General features: G+C 45.3%; 2 protein-coding genes across 2 annotated transcripts; both read right to left on the minus strand.

Moving 5' to 3' along the window:
• Nucleotides 1-36: 36 nt before the first annotated feature.
• LOC123729825 (chymase-like) lies at nucleotides 37-6,523 on the minus strand. Its single transcript, XM_045706185.1, is given in 5 exon segments — nucleotides 37-92; nucleotides 642-771; nucleotides 1,138-1,174; nucleotides 1,176-1,277; nucleotides 6,462-6,523. Coding segments are annotated over 5 exon segments (387 nt in total).
• Nucleotides 6,524-15,852: 9,329 nt separating this feature from the next.
• Nucleotides 15,853-20,933, minus strand: LOC106584265 (duodenase-1). Its single transcript, XM_014169313.3, has 5 exons — nucleotides 20,836-20,933; nucleotides 20,407-20,575; nucleotides 19,582-19,720; nucleotides 19,105-19,362; nucleotides 15,853-16,064 (listed from the first exon to the last, which is right to left on the minus strand). The coding sequence occupies exons 1-5, from the start codon at nucleotides 20,894-20,896 to the stop codon at nucleotides 15,900-15,902; spliced, it is 792 nt and encodes a 263-aa protein (XP_014024788.1). The 5' UTR covers nucleotides 20,897-20,933; the 3' UTR covers nucleotides 15,853-15,899.
• Nucleotides 20,934-27,723: the final 6,790 nt, after the last annotated feature.

Below are 27,723 nucleotides of genomic sequence, written 5' to 3' on the forward strand. Positions count from 1 at the left end.
GTTTCAAAGCATTGTGTCGCCTTCATCAAACCAGAGTTACTTTGTTGTCTTGACCACAAGTTTCCACGTGTGGTGGAGTTTGATGAAGACAGCTGAAGATGTAAGAGGAGATAGCTTTCTAAAGATGTATACATGTTGGCTTAAAGAGCTAAGTCATCATTTTAATTGCACATACCCTTGGTCTGAAGTGAAAGATGGAAAAGACACATTCACTTGCATGCATATACACTCTCTCTTACAAGCGCATTCATATTCTTCTCACACTCTCACGCTAACACACAGCACAAGGTTTATTTAAGGACTGATGGTCTTTTCTGTTTGATAAATTACATTTTATTAATTACAAATGTCTTCATTTGGTTCCTTAATACCTTATGATACACTTGATCCAGGAGAGATACTTGGATATTTTGGTATAGATGTTGGGCTCCTTGTGATTGTCACAGTTTCCTTTTTCATTGAAGGACACAACTCTCACTGCTGTCCCCTTACACACCAGAGGCCATCTGAATCTCCCTGGTTAAAAACAGCTACTCTGCAAATCAAGTCACTTCTCTATAATGAATGCATTATCAGACCAACCTTAACTACATTATCTGACCATACCTGACAAACACCTTTATAATCAGCCGCAGTATCACCAGCACATATCATAGACGGGGTTATGGTGGCAGTGTTCCCCCATGATCTCTGGCAGGAGGCTCTGTCTATGACGGTGACATTCACCTCCAGAAGATGTGGGTTTGCAGTTCCACCTGTTTTGGTGGCACCCTACCCAGCTACATACAGTACAGTAGAATTTGGCCATGATGTCCTAGTCTTTCTTAGGGAGAGGGGGGGATCTGTTGCACAGATTTGTTTTTCGGCATAGTTTTGACGAGCTATATTTGGAGCATATGACTGTAGTTAGATACAGTCGATTCTCAAGTAACCTATATGATATTATGCAAAGCAGTGTTATGCACATCTTCAAAAGGTTTTCATATATGATTACTGCACCGGATTTGAACAAACGCAAAATGTTTGCTTATTTCTTTCTCTATTTGATCTAAGGGCTGTTGGCATATATTACCTGGGCAATGGTGTGCTAAGCTAAGAGACATTCTGACATGTGTGCATTCTTCCACTGTCATGTACCTGCAACAGCATGATGTCGTTCTGAAATGTCTTAGTTGTACCCAGGATGTATGTGGTAATATTTCACATCAATCTTGCGAGCAGAGCTTTCCTGCCTTGAAATGTCATGAGCACCAACCACAACCATCAGATTCACACCGCTGTGAAGAGGAAACAACAGTCTACTTGCTGAGCATTGTCTCCGCAGAGGAACTCTGGAGCTTCTTCAGAGTGACCATCGGGTTCTTGGTCACGTCCCTGACCAAGGCCCTTCTCCCCCAATTGCTCAGTTTGACCGGGCGGCAAGCTCTTGGTGGTTCAGATGGATTGAATCACTATGGGGGCCCAAGTTCCTCACACGGTACGTTGCTGTGTGGTTGAGTAGGTCAAATTTAAAAGAAATTGGTCACGCCCTGACCATAGAGAGCCCATGGTTCTCTATGGTATAGTAGGTCAGGGCGTGACTGTGGGTGTTCTATGTTGTTTATAAGAAACAATACTGTGCTGCCGTATTCATTGATCTGGCCAAGGCTTTCGACTCTGTCAATCACCACATCCTCATCGGCAGACTCAGTAGCCTTGGTTTCTCAAATGATTGCCTCGCCTGGTTCTCCAACTAGTTCAATGTGTCAAATCGGATGGCCTGTTGTCCGGGCCTCTGGCAGTCTCTATGGAGGTGCCAGAGGGTTCAATTCTTGGGCCAACTCTTTTCTCTGTATACATCAATGATGTCGCTCTTGCTGCTGGTGAGTCTCTGATCCACCTCTACGCAGACGATACCATTCTGTATAATACTGGCCCTTCTTTGGACACTGTGTTAACAACCCTCCAGACGAGCTTCAATGCCATACAACTCTCCTTCCGTAGCCTCCAACTGCTCTTAAATACAAGTAAAACTAAATGCATGCTCTTCAACCAATCGCTGCCCGCACCTGCCCGCCCGTCCAGCATCACTACTCTGGATGGTTCTGACTTAGAAAATGTGGACAACTACAAATACCTAGTGTCTGGTTAGACTGTAAACTCTCCTTCCAGACTCACATCAAACATCTATTTCGCAACAAAGCATCCTTCACTCATTCTGTCAAACATACCCTCGTAAAACTGACCATCCTACCGATCCTCGACTTTGGCAATGTCATTTACAAAATAGCCTCCAATACCCTACTCAATAAACTGAATGCAGTCTATCACAGTGCCATCCGTTTTGTCACCAAAGCCCCATATACTACCCACCACTGCGACCTGTACGCTCTCGTTGGCTAGCCCTCACTTCATACTCGTCGCCAAACCCACTGGCTCCACGTCATCTACAAGACCCTGCTAGGTAAAATCACCCCTTATCTCAGCTCACTGGTCACCATAGCAGCACCCACCTGTAGCACGTGCTCCAGCAGGTATATCTCTCTGGTCACCCCCAAAGCCAATTCCTCCTTTGGCCGTCTCTCCTTCCAGTTCTCTGCTGCCAATGACTGGAACGAACTACAAAAATCTCTGAAACTGGAAACACTTATCTCCCTCACTAGCTTTTAGCACCAGCTGTCAGAGCAGCTCACAGATCACTGCACCTGTACATAGCCCATCTATAATTTAGCCTAAGCAACTACAGTGAGGGAAAAAAGTATTTGATCACCTGCTGATTTTGTATGTTTGCCCACTGACAAAGAAATGATCAGTCTATAATTTTAATGGTAGGTTTATTTGAACAGTGAGAGACAGAATAACAAGAAATACATCCAGAAAACGCATGTCAAAAATGTTATAAATTGATTTGCATTTTAATGAGGGAAATATGTATTTGACCCCCTCTCAATCAGAAAGATTTCTGGCTCCCAGGTGTCTTTTATACAGATAACGAGCTGAGATTAGGAGCACACTCTTAAAGAGAGTGCTCCTAATCTCAGTTTGTTACCTGTATAAAAGACACCTGTCCACAGAAGCACTCAATCAATCAGATTCCAAACTCTCCACCATGGCCAAGACCAAAGAGCTCTCCAAGGATGTCAGGGACAAGATTGTAGACCTACGCAAGGCTGGAATGGGCTACAAGACCTTCGCCAAGCAGCTTGGCGAGAAGGTGACAACAGTTGGTGCGATTATTCGCAAATGGAAGAAACACAAAAGAACTGTCAATCTCCCTCGGCCTGGGGCTCCATGCGAGATCTCACCTCGTGGAGTTGCAATGATCATGAGAACGGTGAGGAGTCAGCCCAGAACTACGCGGGAGGATCTTGTCAATGATCTCAAGGCAGCTGGGACCATAGTCACCAAGAAAACAATTGGTAACACACTACGCCGTGAAGGACTGAAATCCTGCAGCGCCCACAAGGTCCCCCTGCTCAAGAAAGCACATATACATGCCTGTCTGAAGTTTGCCAATGAACATCTGAATGATTCAGAGGACAACTGGGTGAAAGTGTTGTGGTCAGATGAGACCAAAATGGAGCTCTTTGGCATCAACTAAACTCGCCGTGTTTGGAGGAGTAGGAATGCTGCCTATGACCCCAAGAAAACCATCCCCACCGTCAAACATGGATGTGGAAACATTATGCTTTGGGGGTGTTTTTCTGCTAAGGAGACAGGACAACTTCACTGCATCAAAGGGATGATGGACGGGGCCATGTACCGTCAAATCTTGGGTGAGAACCTCCTTCCCTCAGCCAGGGCATTGAAAATGGGTCATGGATGGGTATTCCAGCATGACAATGACCCAAAACACACGGCCAAGGCAACAAAGGAGTGGCTCAAGAAGTAGTACATTAAGGTCCTGGAGTGGCCTAGCCAGTCTCCAGACCTTAATCCCTTAGAAAATCTGTGGAGGGAGCTGAAGGTTCGAGTTGCCAAACATCAGCCTCGAAACCTTAATGACTCGGAGAAGATCTGCAAAGAGGAGTGGGACAAAATCCCTCCTGAGATGTATGCAAACCTGGTGGCCAACTACAAGAAACGTCTGACCTCTGTGATTGCCAGCAAGGGTTTTGTCACCAAGTACTAAGTCATGTTTTCCAGAGGGGTCAAATACTTATTTCTCTCATTAAAATGCAAATCAATTTATAACATTTTTGACATGTGTTTTTCTGGATTTTTTTCTTGTTATTCTGTCTCACTGTTCAAATAAACCTACCATTAAAATTATAGACGGATCATTTCTTTGTCAGTGGGCAAACGTACAAAATCAGCAGGGGATCAAATACTTTTTTCACTCACTGTACCTCTTCCCCTACTGTATTTATTTATTTATTTTGCTCCTTTGCACCCCATTATTTCTATTTCTACTTTGCACTTTCTTCCACTACAAATCTACCATTCCAGTGTTTTACTTGCTATATTGTATTTACTTTGCCACCAAGGCCTTTTTTCCCTTTACCTCCCTTATCTCACCTCATTTGCTCACATTGTATTTAGACTTATTTTTCTACTGTATTATTGACTGTATGTTTGTTTTACTCCATGTGTAACTCTGTGTTGTTGTATGTGTCGAACTGCTTTGCTTTATCTTGGCCAGGTCGTAATTGTAAATGAGAACTTGTTCTCAACCTGCCTACCTGGTTAAATAAAGGTGAAATAAATAAATAAATAAAAATAAAAATGTTGGTGTGCTTGGTATGGTTCCCAATCAGAGGCAGCTGTTTGGACATGTCTCTGATTGGGGATCATATTTAGGCAGCCATTTCCCCAATGTGTTTTGTGGGATCTTGTTTTTGTGTAGGTGCCTATTTGCACTTCACTGTCTTCACGTTTCGTTTGATCATTTATTGTTTTTGTATTTTGCTGAAGTTTCACGTTATAATAAAGATGTGGAACGCTACTCATGCTGCGCCTTGGTCCAATCATTACGATGAACGTGATAGAAGATCCCACCACAACAGGACCAAGCAACGTACCCAGGAGGAGAAGGCCTCCTGGACTTACGAGGAGATCGAGGAGAGAATATCATGGACTTGGGAGGAAATCTTGGCAAGATACGAAAGCCTGCCGTGGAAGCAGACGCAAGGAGAGAAGGGAGGACAGCGACGACACCGGGGTTCGCGGCCACAAAGACAGCTCAAAAGACAGCCCAAAATCTTTTGGGGGGGTGCACAAGGGGTGGTCGGCAGAACCGAGGAGTGAACCAGAGCCAGTCTGGGAGAAGAGGAAAAAACTGGAGGAGAGTGAACGGAGAGAATCAGAGACCGTCAGTGAGTTGAGGGAGAATTTGGAGGAGAGAGAAATGAGAGAGTTGTTGAATTGGTGGAGGATGCACGACATTTGCCCTAAGGAGCGTGTTATTGGTTTACTGCCACCTGAGTCAGCTCTCCATACTCGTCCTGAGGAGCGTGCTATCAGTCTGGTGAAAGTTGTGCCGGCTCCACGCACCAGGTCTCCAGTACGCCTTCCCAGCCCTGTACGTCCTGTTCTAGCTCTCCACACTCGCCTTGAGGAGCGTGTCATCGAACCGGTACCATTGATGCCGGTTCTACGCACCAGGTCTCCAGTGCGCCTCCACAGCCCAGTACGTCCTATGCCAGCTCCTCGCACTTGCCGTGCGAGGTGTGTCATCGAACCGTTACCATTGATGCCGGTTCTACGCACCAGGACTCCAGTGCGCCTCCACAGCCCAGTACATCCTATGCCAGCTCCTCGCAGTGGGTCATCGAACCGGTACCATTGATGCTGGCTATACGCACTAGGTCTCCAGTATGTCTCCACAGCCCAGTACGTCCTATGTCAGCTCCACGCACCAGGCCTCCAGTGCGCCTCCCCAGTCTGGTACGTCCTGTGCCGGCCCCACGCACCAGGCCTCCAGTGTGCCTCCCCAGTCCGGTACGTCCTGTGCCGGCCCCACGCATCAGGCCTCCAGTGCGCCTTCACAGTCCAGAGCTTCCAGCAACAGTTCCCAGTCCAGAGCTTCTGGATACGGTTCCCAGTCCAGAGCTTCCGGCGACGGTTCACAGTCCAGAGCTTCCGGCGACGGTTCCCAGTCCAGAGCTTCCGGCGACGGTTCCCAGTCCAGAGCTTCCGGCGACGGTTCCCAGTCCGGAACCTCCTGAGACGGTCCACAATCCGGAACCTCCTGAGACGGTTTACGGTCCGGGACCTCCAGCGACAGTCCACGGTCCGGAACCTCCAGCGATGGTCAACGGTTCGGAACCTTCAGCGAGGGTCAATGATCCGGAGCTTCCAAACACGGCGTCCAGTCCAGCTCCATGGCAGGAGCTCTCCTCTGGGCAATGCCCAGTCCAGACACGTCGTCCAGTCCCGCTCCATGGCAGGAGCTCTCCTCTGCGCCGATGCCCAGCCCAGATACGGCGTCCAGTCCCGCTCCATGGCAGGAGCCTTCCTCTGCGCTGATGTCCAGTTCAAACACGGTGTCCAGTCCAGCTCCATGGAAGGAGCCCTCCTCGGCGCCGATGCCCAGTCCAGACATGGCGTCCAGTCCCGCTCCATGGCAGGAGCCTTCCTCGGCATCGAGATCCAGTCCAGGCACCGTGTTCAGCCTGGACCGCGGGATGAGCGGTTTCTTCGGCCCGCACCAGAGCCACCACCAAAGATGGTGGATTCGCGAGCTGAGCGGTTTCTTCATCCCGCACTTCAGCCCCCGATGCTGGCAGATCTGCGGGTACTTCGTCCCGCACCAGAGCCGCCATTGACACTAATCACCCCCCCACCCTCCCTATTTGGTTTCAGGTTTTGTGGCCGGAGTCCGCACCTTGGGGGGGGTACTGTCACACCCTGACCATAGAGAACCAAGGGCTCTCTATGGTATAGTAGGTCAGGGTGTGACTTGGGGTGTTCTATGTTGTTTATTTCTATGTTGATGTGTTTGGTATGGTTACCAATCAGAGGCAGCTGTTTAGCGTTGTCTCTGATTGGGGATCATATTTAGGCAGCCATTTCCCCACTGTGTTTTGTGGGATCTTGTTTTTGTGTAGGTGCCTGTTTGCACTTCACTGTCTTCACGTTTTGTTTGATCATTTATTATTTTTGTATTTTGCTGAAGTTTCACGTTATAATAAAGATGTGAAACACTACTCACGCTGCGCCTTGGTCCAATCATTACGACGAACGTGACAAAATGTGCCATCTTACTGCCCCAGAAGTCAGGGGTACAGTTCCTGCTTCTGCCTGTCCCACTTTCCCTCCTCTGTCTCCTGCTATTTCTAATCTGTCGAAACAAAGCACTGAAAAATAAAGGTAGACTTCCACAGAATAATATTCTCCCAAGGCCCTATTCAGACTTGACACATTGATTTAACGTGGACAAAAGGAAAAAGAAAAGGACCACTTGCCCCTTGAAGTTTAAACACAGCAAAATTCCAAGCCAAAGAAAAGAGGAACAAACCAAAGTAATGGACAAATGGAAGAACTCGAACAGGACAATGACGATGAATTTTACAGATATGAAATACCGTCATGGGCATACCGAGCAAAAAAACTGAAAGTGCTGATGTAGAACCTGCAGAACACACAGTTGACCCCAAGCAGGACACACCTGTGGACAACCCAATGCCTCTGCTAGAAGAGACTCAGAACGAAGTGGAACAGACAAGGGACTTACTGTGCATTCGGAAAGTATTCAATCTTTTTTCACATTTTGTTACGTAAGTCTTATTCTAAAATGGATTAAATAGTTTGTTTCACCTCATCAATCTACACACTATCCCATAATGACAAAGCAAAACAAAAAATATTTTTTTGCAAATGTATTAAATATAAAAAGCTAGCATATTTACATAAGTATTCAGACCCTTTATTCAGTACTTTGTTGAAGCACCTTTGGCAACGATTACAGCCTTGAGTCTTCTTGGGTATAACGCTACAAACTTGGCACACTTGTATTTGGGGAGTTTCTCCCATTCTTCTCTGCAGATCCTCTCAAGCTCTCAGGTTGGATGGGGACCATCGCTGCACAGCTATTTTCAGGTCTCTCCAGAGATGTTCGATCGGGTTCAAGTCCAGGCTCTGGCTGGGCCACTCAAGGACATTCAGAGACTTGTCCCAAAGCCACTCCTGCGTTGTCTTGGCTGTGTGCTTAAGGTTGATTATCCTGTTGGAAGGTGAACCTTCGCCCCAGTCTGAGGTCCTGAGCGCTCTGGAGCAGGTTTTCATCAAGGATTTCTCTGTGCTTTGCTCCATTCATCCTTCAACTGAAATGTGTCTTCTGCATTTAACCCAACCCCTCTGAATCCGAGAGGTTCGGGGGGCTGCCTTAATTGACATCCACATCTTTGGCACCCAGGAACAGTGGGTTAACCACTTTGCTCAAAGGCAGAATGACAGATTTTTACCTTGTCAGCTCAGGGATTCGATCCAGCAACCTTCGTTTAACTGGCCCAACACTCTAACCGCTAGGCTGATTGAGGCCACTGTGTTCTTGGGGATTTTTTTGTTGCTCAATGTCTTTATTTTAATAACTTTTAATTGCTAAATATTTCCAATAAATGGCAGCAGAAGACCACAAAGTTATAGGCTTTAGCAGCAATTTGATTGTCATAAAGAAATAGCATGCAACCAAAGAATATATGTCATATGATTTTCTAAAATGGTTACTAATTACTTTACATAGTATATACACACTACCATTCAAAAGTTTGGGGTCACTTAGAAATGTCCTTGTTTTTTAAAGAAAAATAACATCAAATTGATCAGAAATACAGTGTAGACATTGTTTATGTTGTAAATGACTAGTGTAGCTGGAAACGGAGGAAACAGAGGCCCATTATCAGCAACCATCACTCCTGTGTTCCAATGGCACGTTGCGTTAGCTAATCCAAGTTTATCATTTTAAAAGGCTAATTGATCATTAGAAAACCCTTTTGCAATTATGTTAGCACAGCTGAAAACTGTTGTTCTTATTAAAGAAGCAATAAAATTGGCCTTCTTTAGACTAGTTGAGTATATGGAGCATCAGCATTTGTGAGTTCGATTACAGGCTCAAAATGTCCAGAAACAAAGCACTTTCTTCTGAAACTCGTCAGTCTATTCTTGTTCTGAGAAATGAAGGCTATTCCATGTGAGAAATTGCCAAGAAAACGGAAGATCTCATACAACGCTGTGTACTACTCCCTTCACAGAACAGCGCAAACTTGCTCTAACCAGAAAAGAGTGGGAGACCCCAGTGCACAACTGAGCTTAGAGGACAAGTACATTAGTGTGTCTAGTTTGAGAAACAGACGCCTAACAAGTTCTCAACTGGCAGCTCAATGAAATAGTACCCGCAAAACACCAGTTTCAACGTCAACAGTGAAGAGGTGACTCGGGATGCTGGCCTTCTAGGCAGAGTTCCTCTGTCCACTGTCTGTTCTTTTTCCCATCTTAATCTTTTATTTTTATTGGCCAGTCTGAGATATGGCTTTTTCTTTGCACCTCTGCCTAGAAGGCCAGCACCCCGGAGTCGCCTCTTTACTGTTGACGTTGAGACTGGTGTTTTGCGGGAACTATTTAATGAAGCTGCCAGTTGAGAACTTGTGAGGCGTCTTTTTCTCAAACTAGACACTCTACTGTACTCAACTAGTCTAAAGAAGGCAATTTTTCATCTGTGCTAACATATTTGCAAAATGGTTTTCTAATGATCAATTAGCCTTTTAAAATGATAAACTTGGATTAGCTAACACAACGTGTAATTGGAACACAGGAGTGGTGGTTGCCAGTTTCCAGCTACAATAGTCATTTACAACATTAACAATGTCTACACTGTATTTCTGATCAATTTGATGTCATTTTATTTGACCAAAAATTTGCTTTTCTTTAAAAAACAAGGACATTTCTAAGTGACCCCAAATTTTTGAACTAGTGTATATCTATCTCGTATTAGGCCTGTGTTGCTTTTGGGAGAGCAAAACAATAAATAACTATAGCCCTTTTATACATGTATAATATAATAATTTTAACATCTGATATGACAGCGCGAGTATACACCCTCGGAATAGAAAAGACAAGAGTGCAGCTTCCACAGCCTGCCAATAAATTACGTCATGCACCCCACGCGGTTAACAAATTTACCTCCGCTTGTGCGAGAAGGCAGAGCAGCTCGATGCTGGCTGATGAATTTGACAATGCATGTACTCGGAAAATACGTTTCTCGACCAGAGGTGACAGAATTAATGTTCAGGATTATTGATAATCGTTATTGAAATAGTAATCAAGTATAATTTCAAAACATGAGCATGAAAATAGGTAATAATAAACATGAATCATTATTATAGTAATTCACAAAAATCTGTTAAAATTATGTTCAGCCCTTTCTCTTGCGTTAGCAGTGTGGAAAGGGACAGAACGAAGCGCGCGAAGGAGTTTTACTGTGAGGGCGAACGGAAGGAGGAAAACGGAGCCTCTGAAATTTAATCCGTGGTCTTATCCTGCCATCTATTGGAATTATTTAGCAATTGTAATACATTTTTTCGAAGCAATGTGTTGATTTTACCATCAGTTTCCATACCGAAGGTCACTGAATAAAGTGTATTTCCATACTGAAGTAGTAATTACTCAGAATTGCAAAATATAAAATACATATTTTATCACTTACAACCATAAAATAGCAATTTACAGCATAAGAATAAACAACTGTTGATTCACCTTTAACATAAACAGAGACACTAGACACAGACACTGTAGATTAGATGTATATATTGAAATCTGGTAGATTTTAAGAGCTTTTGCTTGCTGAGCAGTTTGTTCTCAGAAGTATGCTGCCTGCCATGCCATGCTATCAGAGAATTAGACCTGTGAATAATGAAACAATTTTGCTAGTTCAAACCACAAAATGGAGAACACAAAGGCAAATGGTAGCAGATTTTTTTATTTTTTATTTCACCTTTATTTAACCAGGTAGAACAAGTTCTCATTTGCAACTGCGACCTGGCCAAGATAAAGCAAAACAGTGCGACACAAAAAACAACACAGAGTTACACATGGAATAAACAAACGTGCAGCTTATAACACAATACAACAAATCTGTATACAGTGTGTGCAAATGAGGTAAGATTAAGGAGAAAGGCAAAAAATAGCCCATAGTGGCGAAGTAATTAAAAACTGGAGTGATAGATGTGCAGAAGATGAATGTCCAATTAGAGATACTGGGGTTCAAAGGAGCAAAAAAATAAATAACAATATGGGGATGAGGTAGTTGGATGGGCTATTTACAGATGGGCTATGTAAAGGTGCAATAATCTGTGAGCTGCTCTGATAGCTGATGCTTAAAGTTAGTGAGGGAGATATGAGTCTCGAGCTTCAGTGATTTTTGCAATTTGTTCCAGTCATTGGCAGCAGTGAACTGGAAAGAAAGGCGGCCAAAGGAGGAATTGGCTTTGGTGTGTGACCAGTGAAATATACCTGCTGGAGTGCGTGCTACGGGTTTCTGCTATGGTGACCAGTGAGCAGAGATAAGGCGGGGCTTTACCTAGCAAAGACCTGGAACCAGTGGGTTTGGCAACGAATATGAAGCGAATATGAAGCGAGGACCAGCCAACGAGAGCACACAGGTCGCAGTGGTGGGTAGTATATGGGGCTTTGTTGACAAAACGGATGGCACTGTGATAGACTGCATCCAATTTGCTGAGTAGAGTGTTGGAGGCTATTTTGTAAATGACATAGCCAAAGTCAAGGATTGGTAGGATAGTCAGTTTTACGAGGGTATGTTTGGCAGCATGAGTGAAGGAGGCTTTGTTGTGAAATAGGAAGCCGATTCGAGATTTAACTTTGGATTGGAGATGCTTAATGTGAGTCTGGAAGGAGAGTTTACAGTCTAGCCAGACATCTAGGTATTTGTAGTTGTCCACATATTCTAAGTCAGAACCGTCCAGAGTAGTGACGCTGGATGGGCGGGCAGTTGCGGGCAGCGATCGGTTGAAGAGCATGCATTTAATTTTACTTGCATTTAAGAGCAGTTGGAAGCCACAGAGGGAAAGTTGTATGGCATTGAAGCTCGTCTGGAGGTTAGTTAACACAGTGTCCAAAGAAGGGCCAGATGTATACAGAATGGTGTGGTCTGTGTAGAGGTGGATCAGATAATCCCCAGCAGGAAGAGCGACATCATTGATGTATAGAGAGAAAAGAGTCCACCCGAGAATTGAACCCTGTGGCACCCCCATAGAGACTGCCAGAGGTCCAGACAACAGGCCCTCCAATTTGACACACTGAACTCTGTCTGAGAAGTAGTTGGTGAACCAGGCGAGGCAATCATTTGCGAAACCAAGGCTGTTGAGTCTGCCGATAAGAATGTGGTGATTGACAGAGTCAAATGCCTTGGCCAGGTCGATGAATACGGCTGCACAGTATTGTCTTTTATCGAAGGGGATTATGATATCATTTAGGACCTTGAGAATGGCTGAGGTGCACCCATGACCAGCTCGGCAACCAGATTGCATAGCAGAGAAGGTACTGTGGGATTCGAAATGGTCGGTGATCTGTTTGTTATTAACTTGGCTTTCGAAGACCTTAGAAAGGCAGGGTAGGATAGATATAGGTCTGTAACTGTTTAGGTCTAGAGTGTCTCCCCCTTTGAAGAGGGGGATGACCGCGGCAGCTTTCCAACCTTTGGGGATCTCAGACGATACAAAAGAGAGGTTGAACAGGCTAGTAATATTGGTTGCAACAATTGTGGCGGATAATTTTAGATAGAGAGGGACCAGATTTAGAGCGTTGGGCTAGTAAACTGAAAGGTTGCAAGTTCGAATCCCCGAGCTGACAAGGTACAAATCTGTCGTTCTGCCCCTGAACAAGGCAGTAAACCCACTGTTCCTAGGCCGTCATTGAAAATAAGAATTTGTTCTTAACTGACTTGCCTAGTAAAACAAAATAAAAACCCGGCCAGGTAGTCCTGAGGCATGGTCCTAGGGCTCAGGTCCTCAGAGACAAAGAGAGAATTAGAGAGAGCATACTTAAATTCACATAGAACACCAGATAAGACAGGAGAAATTCTCCAGATATAACAGATTGAAGCATAAACTACTGCAGCATAAATACTGGAGGCTGAGACAGGAGGGGTCGGGAGACACTGTGTCCCCGTCCGATGATACCCCCAGACAGGGCCAAACAAGCAGGATATAACCCCACCCACTTTGCCAAAGCATAGCCCCCACAACACTAGAGGGATATCTTCAACCACCAACTTACCATCCTGAGACAAGGCCGAGTATAGCCCACAAAGATGTCCGCCACGGCACAAGCCAAGGGGGGGCGCCAACCCGGACAGGAAGATCACGTCAGTGACTCAACCCACTCAAGTGACGCACCCCTCCTAGGGATGGCATGGACGAGCATCAGTAAACCAGTGACTCAGCCCCTGTAATAGGGTTAGAGGCAGAGAATCCCAGTGGAGAGAGGGGAACCAGCCAGGCAGAGACAGCAAGGGCGGTTCGTTGCTCCAGTGCCTTTACGTTCACCTTCACACTCCTGGGCCAGACTACACTCAATCATAGGACCTACTGAAGAGATAAGTCTTCAATAAAGACTTAAAGGTTGAGACCGAGTCTGCGTCTCTCACATGGGTAGGCAGACCATTCCATAAAAATGGAGCTCTATAGAAGAAAGCCCTGCCTCCAGCTGTTTGCTTAGAAATTCTAGGGACAGTAAGGAGGCCTGCGTCTTGTGACTGGCAGGACCAAATCGGAAATATAAGTAGGAGCAAGCCCATGTAATGCTTTGTAGGTTAGCAGTAAAACCTTGAAATCAGCCCTTGCTGAACAGGAAGCCAGTGTAGAGAGGCTAGCACTGGAGAAATATGATCAAATTTTTGGGTTCTAGTCAAGATTCTAGCAGCCGTGTTTAGCACTAACTGAAGTTTATTTAGTGCTTTATCCGGGTAGCCGGAAAGTAGAGCATTGCAGTAGTCTAACCTAGAAGTGACAAAAGCATGGATTCATTTTTCTACATCATTTTTTGGACAGAAAGTTTCTGATTTTTGCAATGTTACATAGATGGAAAAAAGCTGTCCTTGAAACAGTGTTGATATGTTTGTCAAAAGAGACATCAGGGTCCAGAGTAACGCCGAGGTCCTTCACAGTTTTATTTGAGACATATGGTGTCCAGGACACAGCTGTGGGCTGAAGGTGGTCTATAACAAGTGACATCTAGCAGTGGCTAACTGACTACTAGCTAGTAGCTAGTTAGCTGCCTGTCTTCTGTTGGGGGTTCCGGTTCTAAAGTATAGAAAATAGCAGATCCATTTCACATTGGGTGAGGCAGGTTGCAGGAGAGTATGTTCAAATTGAGGTTAACATTTTTTTTTAAATATATGAAATATATACGAAGAAAAAAAATATATATCACGGGACACGACGAGACAAAGACCTCCCACATGTCTGAACTGCTACGCCATCTTGGATTCTGGTTAAGTACGCTGGTTAAATAAGAATGAGCTTTTAGACAGCCCTATTTCCCCAACACAATGGCAACGTCTGAATTTCGCCAAATAACTCAATGTATATTTAGATTTTTTTTCAAGTCGGTAGGCGAAATTAAGAGGGGTAAATAGACCAATGGTCATTAATATAGAGTTGGTCCGACCTTTGCTGCCATAACAGCCTCCACTCTTCTGGGAAGGCTTTTCACTAGATGTTGGAACATTGCTGCGGGGACTTGCTTCCACTCAGCCACAAGAACATTAGTGAGGTCGAGCACTGATGTTGGGCGATTAGGCCTGGCTCGCAGTCGCCGTTCACATTCATCCCAAAGATGTTTGATGAGGTTGAGGTCTTTGTCTTCTCAGACTGCTGGGTTTCAAAGTGCTGAGTGTCTCTCTAAACCCTTTACAAGATGTACCACTTAGTTTCACAGGGTGTGAAGTCTACCACAGTGGGGACTTTCCATTTGTACCATTGCCTGACACCTGGTATAGATCACAGATTATGACTGTTGATATTTGCCGGGAGAACAGCCCTAAGATTATATTTTGCCGTACTTAGTCTATTAGTTAACTTTCTTTGATCAAACAGAAGGACAGTTTTAATCACTACTTTGTCTTATGAAAAACAATGGCTTAAAAGTATTTTTAATTCCAGATATTAATGAAAGGATTGTGTTTAGAAATGCTTGTAAGATCATTTGCCATGCATCTCAGTATATCCAGCAGAGGGAAGTCAGACATATTTAGTCTTACAAACAAAAGATGGTGCAGCTTCCTCATTAAAGTAGACATGGGCCTAGTTTCCCACATTCAATGTTTTCCCCCCTACAATGCATTGTTACTACGTGCAACATTGACCTACTCTAGTGTTTTTTATCACACCAGGGAATCCCACCAGTTTGTTGTACCTATTCATATAGTATATACCTCGTCCCTCATTCAAGAGCTATGTGTCTCACATGGAGGTTGACACCCTCCTGTGTTTCACCCAATTCTGTGCCAATGTAACCTCTACATGCCAACCATGACCACCTACAGGTTTATAATGTTTGACCACACTCTAGATACATTAACTTTGACAGACCTTGCTACTGTCATCTCAGTCTGTTTTTCCAGTACCTATGCAGCAGTTTTTGCACCTGCTAAGTTTGCAGTGTGTTAGTGCCGTGCTTAGCAGCACTACGAACCAGATAGATGAACCACAGTGACCAAGGCTTCTGGCACTGAAAATAAGCAGTGGTGAGCTGTCAGAGAATTGTGTCGCTTTCATGTAACCAGAGATACTTTGTTGTCTGAAGCACATGTTTCCATGTAGCCTATCTGTCTAAAAATAATGCATATAAAATAGTAACCCTATGTTGTCTGTCAGTACTTGAGACTTTTACAGGAAATCAACACACATGTACATACACTCAGTTAATATTTTCTGTAACAAAGAGTGTGTGTGTTTATTAATCATTTAGTTGACTGATTTAAGTCCAGTTACTTTCTTGATCCAGGGGAGATAGGTTGATATGTTGGTGTAGACATTGGGTGCTCTCGACTGGTTGCAATGGTCTGCATCATTGAAGGACACAACTCCCACTGCTATCCCTCCACACACCAGAGGACCTCCTGAATCTCCCTGAAATCAATGGTTGAAACACCGACGAGAAGAAACAGTTACTCTACATTTGAAAAACAAGTATTTTATATATATATACAGTACCAGTCAAAAGTTTGGACACACCGACTCATTCAAGGGTTTTTCTTTATTTTTTACTATTTTCTACATTGTAGAATAACAGTGAAGACATCAAAACTATTAAATAACACAAATGGAATCATGTAGTAACCTAAAAAAGTGTTAAACAAATCAAAATATTATATATTTGAGATTCTTCAAAGTAGCCATCCTTTGCCTTGATGACAGGTTTGCACACTCTTGGCTATTTGATCAAGGAGAGTGATGGATGGCTGCATCAGATGACCTTGACTCCACAATCATTTGACCTCAACCAAATTGGATCATTGCTGCCCGGACTTGCTTCCATTCAGCCACAAGAGCATTAGTGAGGTCGGGTACTGATGTTTGGTGATTAGGCCTGGCTCGCAGTCGGCGTTCCAATTCATCCCAAACGTGTTCGATGGGGATGAGGTCAGGGCTCACTATTTTATTCACTTGTCAGCAACGAGTGTGGCTGAAATAGCCAAATCCACTAATTTGAAGGGGTGTCAACATACTTTTGGTCATGTAATGTATATACACATACACTGAGTGTACAAAACATTAAATCAAATCAAATGTTATTTGTCACATACACATGGTTAGCAGATGTTAATGCGAGTGTAGCAGGGACAACTTCCATGACATAGACTGACCAGGTGAATCCAGGTGAAAGCTATGATCCCTTATTGATGTCACCTGTTAAATCCACTTCAATCAGTGTAGATGAAGGGGAGAAGACAGGTTAAAGAAGGATTTTTATGCCTTGATCAGAGGGCGAATGGGCAAGACAAAATATTTGTGCCTTTGAATGGGGTATGGTAGTAGGTGTCAGGCGCACCAATTTGAGTGTGTCAAGAACTGCAAAGCTGCTGGGTTTTTCACACTCATCAGTTTCCCATGTGTATCAAGATTGGTCCAATACCCAAAGGACATCCAGCCAATTGGAGTCAACATGGACCAGTATCCCTGTGGATGTCACGATCGTCAAAAGGAGTAGACCAAGGTGCAGCGTGGTAAGTGTTCATTGTTGTATTTATTTTAAATCAGAACACTAAAAACAAAATAATAAACAATGATAACGACCGTAACGTCTTGCAGGCTTAGACAACGATAGACTGCTGCCTCTGATTAGAACCATACCCTGACCTAACCACATAGAGAAACAAATTGTCTCTCTCAGGTCAGAGCGTGACAGTACCCCCCCCAAAGGTGCGGACTCCCGGCCGCAAACCTGAACCTATAGGGGAGGGTCCGGGTGGGCATCTATACTTGGCGGCGGCTCTGGTTCGGGGCGTAGCCCCCACACCGCCCGCTGATCCCCCCGCTTCTATATCGCCGGAGGAACCAGTCCGTGGATCATTGCCGGAGGCTCTGAACTGCCGACCGCCGCTGAAGACTCTGGGCTGCAGGCCGCCGCTGAAGACTCTGGGCTGCAGACCGTCGCTGGAGGCTCCGGGCTGCAGACCGTCGCTGGAGGCTCCGGGCTGCAGACCGTCGCTGGAGGCTCCGGACTGCGGAGCGTCGCTGGAGGCTCCGGACTGGGGAGCATCGCTGGAGGCTCCGGACTGGGGAGCGTCGCTGGAGGCTCTGGACTGGAGAGCGTCTCTGTAGGTTCCGGACTGGGGACCGTCGCTGCAGGCTCCGTGCCATGGATCATCACTGGAGGCTCTGGGCCATGGATTATCACAGGAGGCTTCGTGCCATGGATCATCCCTACATGCTCCGGGCCATTGATCATCACTGGAGGCTTCCTACGTGGAGCTGGAACCGGTCTCACCGGACTGGGGAGACGCACAGGAGACTGGGTGCGCAGAGCAGGCACAGGGTATACTGGGCCGTAGAGGCACACTGGAGGTCTGGAGCTTAAGGCTGGCACACCCCGTCCTGGCTGGATGGTTATTTTAGCCCAGCAAGGGCAGGGCGCTGGTACAGGACGAACTGGGCTGTGCTGGTGAACGGGGGGTACCGTGTGTAGAGCAGGTGCAGGATAACCTCGGCTGTAGAGACGCACTGGAGACCAGATACGCTGTGCCGGCGCACTTCTTCCTGGCTGACGGCCAACTCTAGCATGGCAACGGTGAGGAGCTTGCACCGAGCGCACCGGGCTGTGAGTGCGCACTGGCAACACAGTGCGCATCACCGCATAACACGGTGCTTGCTCGGTCACTCGCTCCCCCCGGTAAGCACGGGGTGTTGGCTCCAACTTCGACAATCTCCCCGTGTGCCCCCCAAAATGTTTTTTGGCGCTGCCTCTTGGGCTTCCGTGGTTTCCTTGCCTGTTCCTCCTAGTATCGCCGTTCCGCTTTCGCCGCCTCCATCTCCTCCTGCGGGCGGCGATACTCCCCAGGCCTTGTCCAGGGTCCTGCCCCATCCAGGATTTCCTCCCAGGTCCAGTCCATCGGCCCACGCTGCTTGGTCCTTTGGTGGTGGGATCTTCTGTCACGATCGTCAAAAGGAGTAGACCAAGGTGCAGCGTGGTGAGTGTTCATCTTTGTATTTATTTTAAATCAGAACACTACAAACAAAATAATTAACAATGATAACGACCGTAACATCTTGCAGGCTTAACAAGCAGTACAAAAATAAGATCCCACAACTACAGGTGGGGAAAGGCTGCCTAAGTATGATTCCTAATCAGAGACAACGATAGACAGCTGCCTCTGATTAGGAACCATACTCGGCTCAACACAAAGAAATAGACACCATAGAATGCCCACCCCACACCCTGACCTAACCACATAGAGAAACAAACCGTCTCTCTCAGGTCAGGGCATGACAGTGGAATGCTTTCGATGCCTTGTAGAGTCCATGCCCTGAAGAATTGAAGCTGTTCTGAGGGCAGAAAGTGTTCCTAATGTTTTGTCCACTCAGTGTATATATTTATATAATATACCTGTATATTATTATGATTATTATTATTATTAATTTCAGAATTAACTATACTTTATAACCATACCTGACAAAAGCCTTTATCATCAGCAGTACCACCAGCACATATCATAGAAGTGGGTATGGCTCTTCCCCAAGTTCTCTGGCAGTCACCCCTGTCTACAACAGCAACATTCACATCCAATAGGTCTGTGTTTACAAAGCCGTTAGTTTCAGTGGCTCCCCATCCTGCCACATTACAGATAGCTCCAGCCTTGATGTGCAGGTCTTTCTTAGCGACAGGGATCGGCTTCACAGATCTCCGCCATGGGGTGGGTGTCTTGAGCTGTGTTTAGAGTACAGGATTGCAGTTAGAGTCCCATGTGTTGTGTCAGGCAGGGTAGAATATCCCTGCAAATGGTTTATTAAGGATTTGTATGCTACACAATTCCCTTCTGGGAAGGTAATCATACAAAATCATATACATCACACCTGATTTGAATAGGTGTTTATAACATACTCTAGTTACCCCTTACACACACTTCATTACTTCCCTCTCATTTACCTCCAACAGCATGATGTCATTCTTGTGTGTTTCGAGATCATAATCATTGATGTAATAACTTTTCACACCAATCCTGTGAGCCGAATGTTCCCACTTTTTAATGTTATGAACACCAACCACAACCGTCAGCTGTACACCACTACAAGGACAAAGAAACAATTACTGAATGGCAATAGTTCACTGAAAATATAGATTGTGATTTTCCCCTAACTTGGAGGATATCACTGGAGCTACTGCACTTCCTTTCCTCTATAAGCTTTGACTTACTTATCTCACCCCTATGAAGAGGAAACAACATGCTACTCACTGAGCTTCTAAGCACACAGCACATTCAACAGCGAGGGAGTCCAATCTGGCTGATGGGGTGGTTTGAGCAAAAATATTTACAGGAAATACAATAATATTAATAATAAAAACATTTAATGGAGGGGGGAGGGAACTCATTTATACTTTAAAATGACTGAAACCAAATTTAAACTGTAGAAATTACAACGGTTTCTTGATGGTATCCACTGTCCAGGTTGCTAATAATTACCTAAATAATCACCTAAATTCAGGACAGTCAGGCAGCATCGTAAACTATGTTTTGCAATCTTTTGCACATTTTGACGGCAAGCAAATATAACACATTTTCAGTGCGGCCCTCCAGACCTAGTTGTAGACCGAATGTGGCCCCCGGGGCAAAATTTGTCTGACACCCCTGTTCTACAGCATAAAGCAAATCTGCAATTTTTTACAAAGACCACAGAACCACTTATGACTTCTTGGTGTGAGTTGTTTTCTCCCTCAAATAGTTCAATAGGATAAGAGTAAAACACAATTTACCTTGTGTAGCAGTGAGCGGCCGTCATGACAAAGTTATCTGACACAAGAAACCCCCCACAGATATGTTCCCTCTTTTCCGTTTCCTTGTTCCTCTCCTGCACAGAGACCATGTAGGGTTTAGAGTTGGTTTTGGTCTTTTCTCCATTCACAATGCCAGAGTCCTGGTGGGCTGGTAGAGACATAGAGATATCCCCAAAGAAACCCAAATTAACAACAGTGGGCTTTAAACGACTAGAATTCAAAGACTAGAATTTGTGATGATCACGTGAATTTTTATGCTTTTGCTATGCAACCAAATCAGTGTCACTTTGCAGTTTTCTGCTGTCCATGGTTAGAGGGTCAAATGTCATCCTCTTTTAACTGCCAGAGTGAGTGGAAGTGTGAGTGGACATGTGATAGGTTGAAGTGATAGATAAAGTTTGGTCTTACCTGTGAGCCCTTGAGGGGGCAGGAGAGTGACCAGCAGGAGCAGGACAGATGTGGCAGCCATATTGTCAGAGAGTGTGTCTTCTTCTCAGACTGTCCTCAAAAGTCCTGAGCATCTTTATAAACCCCTCCCAGCTCATCTACCTACACAGGGTTTGACCTATGAATGTGTGAACCTTGCATATCATTCATTCACCCACCACATTCACACCTCATATAGGTCACCGCATTGTGGTTATTCACATTTTACTAGAACAGCAGGACACTGACAAGCAGACATGGTGGTCTTACACTGGTAAATCCACACTCTGTTTCTCCCAATCTGTGAGAAATAGGCTTAAAGGGGCAATCTTCAGTTGCTACATCAATCTTTGGACTCAAATGAAAGATATGCACCAATTGATACCTGATTAATATAACTTATAATTGACTCATGGGCTCAGGTCAACTGTCAAATCCCATCAGAACCCAAAATATAAGATTGCTTCCCCCCAATGTTTTTAAACAACGTAAATGCAAACCAACACTGTATAGCCTCAAAACTTGGTTAAAACTAGAATTTTTATATCATGGATGCCCAATTCTTGAATCCATAGCTCTGTCTATACATTTGAGAGTGGTTACATTTCTCCAGCCCCATCCCTCAGCTTTCTACCAAAACAGGGGGAGCTCTTTGTCATTGTTTCAACTGCTGATTGCTGCTTTAAGAGATTAATCCTTTCATTCCAATCCTAGTGATATGCACAGATCTCAAGTTAGGATTCAGCTCTTACAGATTTAAACCTTTAAGAGTAAATAAAGTACTGCGGTATATCCAGTGGAGGGGGCAAGAGAGTCAGAACTATACAAGCTGCCACAGAAAACATCTGATCATCCTTTTTCGAATTGACTGACCTTCGTGTCTTAAAGAAATTATGGATTGTTGTTTCTATTTGCTTATTTGAGCTGTTCTTGCAATAATATGGACTTGGTCTTTTACCAAATAGGACTATCTTCTGTGTAGCACCCCTACCTTGTCACAACACAACTGATTGGCTCCAACGCATTAAGAAGGAAAGAAATTCCACAATTAACTTTTAAAAGGCACACCTGTTAATTGAAATGCATTCCAGGTGACTACCTTATGAAGCTGGTTGAGAGAATGCCAAGAGTGTGCAAAGCTGTCATCAAGGCAAAGGGTGGCTACTTTGAAGAATCTCGAATATAAAATATATTTTGATTTGTTTAACACTTTTTTGGTTACTACATGATTCCATGTGTTATTTCATAGTTGTGATGTCTTCACTATTATTCTACAATGTAGAAAATAGTTAAAAAAAGAAAGAAAAACCCTTGAATGAGTAGGTGTTTCCTAACTTTTGACTGGTACTGTATAAAGTGGGTAAAACAGAACGTAAACATTATTAAAGTGATCCATGTTCAATGACTCTATGTACATAGGGCAGCAGTCTCTAAGGTGCAGGGAAGAGTACCGGGTGGTAGCCGACTAGAACAGTGACTAAGGTTCAGGGCAGGGTACTGGGTGGAGGCCACTAGTGGTGACTGTTTAACAGTCTGATGGCCTGGAGATAGAAGCTGTTTATCAGTCTCTCGGTTCCAGCTTTGATGCACCTGTACTGTCTCCACCTTCTAGATCAGGGGTGGGCAACTCCAGTCCTCGGGAGCCTGATTGGTGTCACACTTTTTCTCCATCCCTAGCAAACACAGCTGATTAATCAAATTGCATTCTAAGCTGAAGATCATGATTATGTGATTATTGGAGTCAGGTGTATTAGCTGGGGCTGGGGCAAAACTGTGACACCAATCAGGCCCTCGAGAACTGAAATTTCCCACCCCTGTTCTAGATGGTAGCAGGGTGAAAAGGCCGTGGCTCGGGTGGCTGAGGTCCTTGATGACCTTCTTGGCTTTCCTGTGACACCGGGTGCTGTAGATGTCCTGGAGGGCAGGCAGTGTGCTCCTGGAGAGTCCCGTGGTTGCGGAGGGTGCAATTTACCATACCAGGGGGTGATACAGGCTGACAGGATGCCCTCAATGGTGCATCTGTAGAAGTTAGTAAGGTTCTTAGGGGCCAAGCCCTCTCCCTGTCAATGTGGGTGGGCCGTGCTGTCTGTGCTGTCTCTTGTAGGCCACGATCAGCTCCTTTGTTTTGTTGACGTTGATGGAGAGGTTATTTTACTGTCACCACTCCGCCAGGGCTCTCACCTCCTCACTGTAGGCTGTCTCATAATTGTTGGTATCAGACCTACAACTGTTGTGTAGTCAGCAAACTTGATGATTGAGTTGGAGACGTGCATGGCCATGCAGTCATGGGTGAACAGGGAGTACAGGAGGGGGCTGAGCATGCACCCCTGTGGGTCCCCCCTGTTGAGGATCGGCGTGGCGGAGGTGTTGCTGCCTACATTCCCCACTTGGGGTCAGCCTGTCAGGAAGTCCAGGACCCAGTTGCACAGGGAGGGGTTCAGTCCCAGGGCTCTGAGCTTAATGATGAGCTTGGTGGGCACTATGGAGTTGAAGGCTGAGCTGTAGTCAACGAACAGCATTCTTACGTAGGTATTTATCTTATCCAGGTGGGATAGGTCAGTGTGCAGTGCAATGGCGATTGCGTCGTCTGTGGACCTGTTGGGGCAGTATGCAAATTGTAGTGGGTCTAGGGTGTCAAGGGTGTCAGTGACTCAGGGGCTGAGTCACTGGCGTACTGGTGTTCTTCCATGCCGTCCATGGGAGGGGTGCGTCACTTGAGTGGGCTGAGTCACTGACGTGGTCTTCCTGTCTGGGTTGGCGCCCCCCCTTGGGTTGTGCCGTGGCGGAGATCTTTGTGGGCTATACTCGGCCTTGTCTTAGGACGGTAAGTTGGTGGTTGGAGACATCCCTCTAGTGGTGTGGGGGCTGTGCTTTGGCAAAGTGGGTGGGGTTATATCCTGCCTGTTTGGCCCTGTCCGGGGGTTTCATCGGATGGGGCCACAGTGTCTCCTGATCCCTCCTGTCTCAGCCTCCAGTATTTATGCTGCAGTAGTTTATGTGTCGGGGGGCTAGGGTCAGTCTGTTACATCTGGAGTATTTCTCTTGTCTTATCCGGTGTCCTGTTTGAATTTAAATATGCTCTCTCTAATTCTCTCTTTCTCTCTTTCTTTCTTTCTCTCGGAGGACCTGAGCCCTAGGACCATGCCTCAGGACTACCTGGCATGATGACTCCTTGCTGTGCCCAGTCCACCTGGCTGTGCTGCTGCTCCAGTTTCAACTGTTCTGCCTGCGGTTATGGAACCCTGACCTGTTCACCGGACGTGCTTGTTGCACCCTCGACAACTACTATGATTATTATTATTTGACCATGCTGGTCATTTATGAACATTTTAACATCTTGACCATGTTCTGTTATAATATCCACCCGGCACAGCCAGAAGAGGACTGGCCACCCCTCATAGCCTGATTCCTCTCTAGGTTTCTTCCTAGGTTTTTGGCCTTTCTAGGGAGTTTTTCCTAGGGAGTTTTTCCTAGCCACCGTAATTCTTTCACATGCATTGCTTGCTGTTTGGGGTTTTAGGCTGGGTTTCTGTACAGCACTTTGAGATATCAGCTGATGTACGAAGGGCTATATAAATAAATTTGATTTGATTTGATGTTCCTTAACTAGCCTTTCAAAGTACTTCATGATGACAGAAGTGCATGCTACGGGGCGATAGCCATTTAGTTAAGTTACCTGGGGAGGCAATCAATAAAGTAATAGAGTTCAGGTGAGTCCCATGAAGCGCTGATGCGCGTAACAATGGTGACAGGTGTGAGTAATGATAGGGCACCTGGTGCCCTTGAGCGCCAGAGAGGGGGAGCGGGAGCAGGTGTGACAGTACCCCGGCCCCACCCTCTAGGGGCACCACCCGGCATCCCCCCTGGGCGAGCCTGGCGGGCCGGCCGAGGCACGGGAGCTGGACTAGCCGGGCTGAGGCATGGGAGCCCGATGAGCTGGCTGAGGCTTTTTTATTTATTTAATTTGTATTTCACCTTTATTTAACCAGGTAGGCAAGTTGAGAACAATTTCTCATTTACAATTGTGACCTGGCCAAGATAGAGCAAAGCAGCTCGACGCATACAACAACACGGAGTTACACATGGAGTAAAACAAAAATACAGTCAATAATACAGTACAAAAATAAGTCTATATACAATGTGAGCAAATGAGGTGAGATAAGGGAGGTAAAGGTAAAAAAGGCCATGGTGGAAAAGTAAATACAATATAGCAAGTAAAACACTGGCATGGTAGATTTGTAGTGGAAGAAAGTGCAAAGTAGAAATAGAAATAATGGGGTGCAAAGGAGCAAAATAAATAAATAAATACAGTAGGGGAAGAGGTAGTGGTTTGGGCTAAATTATAGATGGGCTATGTACAGGTGCAGTGATCTGTGAGCTGCTCTGACAGCTGGTGCTTAAAGCTAGTGAGGGAGATAAGTGTTTCCAGTTTCAGAGATTTTTGTAGTTCGTTCCAGTCATTGGCAGCGGAGAACTGGAAGGAGAGACGGCCAAAGGAGGAATTGGCTTTGGGGGTGACCAGAGAGATATATCTGCTGGAGCGCGTGCTACAGGTGGGTGCTTCTATGGTGACCAGTGAGCTGAGATAAGGGGGGACATTACCTAGCAGGGTATTGTAGATGACCTGGAGCCAGTGGGTTTGGCGACGAGTATGAAGCGAGTGCCAGCCAACGAGAGCGTACAGGTCGCAGTGGTGGGTAGTATATGGGGCTTTGGTGACAAAACGGATGGCACTGTGATAGACTGCATCCAGTTTATTGAGTAGGGTATTGGAGGCTATTTTGTAAATGACATCGCCGAAGTCGAGGATCGGTAGGATGGTCAGTTTTACGAGGGTGTGTTTGGCAGCATGAGTGAAGGATGCTTTGTTGCGAAATAAAGGTGACAGGTGTGTGTAATGATGGGCCGCCTGGCGTCCTCGAGCGCCAGAGAGTGGGATCGGGAGCAGGCGTGACAGAAACAAAGCAACAAAGCAACAAACACAAAACCTTATTAAAACTTAAAATGGCACTTCAGTCTCCTTTTCACCTTATTTAAGAACTAATTTAACACCTCATTTAACATCTGAAAGGCACATCTCAATAGGTGGTCCAGGTAAGTCATGACATAGCAGTGGGGGGGGTGGGCCTTTCCTCTTTTGTTCTCTATTGCTCCTCTATTGCACCTCAAGCAAGGAGGAGGCAGATGACATCACGGATTCCCATTAGACCAACTCATTGAATGCCCTACTCCTTTAAGTTTGCAGTTGTGTCTAAAAAACACTATTCTACACAAAACATATTTTTTTACCCTTTAGTGTGTGTGTACTTTACTGTATTTATACTGGGGATATTGCTTTTCAACAGTAAAAGTTCATAAATCGCTGAAGGTCTTCTTTAATATGTTTATCTTCTTATCCTTCTGTGATATTGCAAGGTTCCCAGGTTCAGATCCCAGACGAGCCCCACAGAATGGATCCTCAGTACAGCATAGGAGGTTACACTTCTCTTGAATTGTAAATTATTTTTCTTCTCATGTTTTTACCCTTCTTATGAGACCCTGTGAATCATACCTACAGCACATTGTACCAAGAGGTTTCATACCTACAGCAGTTACACAGAACCAGACATTATTAAAATTATGTGTGGACCACAATTGAAACAGGACTCCTTTAATTTCAGAGACCTTTAGAAGAGAATGCCCACCTAATGCCACAGTTCTGATGGAGTGGGTTTGGAGAGCTAGTGAAGTGGAGACAGAGATGGAGGACGCACACACAGAGGTGGGACTTGAAGGGGAAATTGGTACATTAGTGGCTCCCAGAGGGAACTATATTATAAGCTCATAGCTAGTCTAGACTCGAGGCATTCTGGTCAAAACACTATACCCTCTTAGTGTAGGCTACATGTTGTTGTCACTCTTTGATTAAGTCTGTCTCCATATTTATCTTGGGTACTGAAAAAAAACATACAATTTCACAGGCTGTTTCATTAAAAAAAGGTGCCCCCTCAAACTGAACTGTAACAGAGCATTGTATTCCTCTCCCTTTGCCAACAGTGTCAAGTTATCTGTGTTCTGTTCTTGAGAAGCAGATGATGACATGGCTTGACAGAGGAAACGGACACTTTCTGGTAATGGATATTTTATGCGTCTGATACAGCCCGCCAGGGTAATAAAATAAAAACGTTTTCACCACAGCGAAACCAACTTATTTTAAAACCCCTAAGAAGGACAAATTAGCCATGATGAATTTCAAACATTATACTTGGAAAAATTTATCTTTAGGGAAGAACATCCACCTGCTAGTCCTTGAACATGAAAGGACAGCGTGTGCTACCGTAGCGTTAGCTCTGAGAAAATATCCCAGCACAGATGGTGACAAAAGACAGAGACAGTCTAGCCCCTCTCGCTTGGAGAATTACTCCAAACACACACTGGAGCTCGAGGGGCAGGGTGGATAAGGTTTGGCCCGCCTCAGACTTCTCATGAACCTGTCCCGACTTAGGCCTTTTCCAGTCACCAAAAGCCAAAGACAACCTTATGATGTTGACTGGGACTTGCTTCAGTTGGCCAAACTATCTGGACGGAGCCTCAGCCCCTCCACCCTTTCCCCATCCTCCTAGCCTTCCCTTCCAATCCTGCGGTGTCTGACATGCCCGCAGGCATCTGGGGAATGCCATATGGGGTGAGTGTGGACGGAGGCCTCTGTGGCACCAAATATCTGTGAAGTGGCATAGTAGGGCTTTGGGGGTAATGTAGCTGGTGCGTGTGGCCCTAAGAGGCCCTGTCTCATGTGGCTGCAGACGCACAGACTAATCCACTCACTCAGTGATGAGAAGGCCCGGCCTGGCCTTTCTGATGGATCTGATGTCTGCTGCCAAGACTCCAGCA

This window comes from Salmo salar, chromosome 23 (assembly GCF_965601325.2).
Source record: "Salmo salar chromosome 23, fSalSal1, whole genome shotgun sequence".
In the NCBI taxonomy this organism is placed as follows: domain Eukaryota; kingdom Metazoa; phylum Chordata; class Actinopteri; order Salmoniformes; family Salmonidae; genus Salmo; species Salmo salar.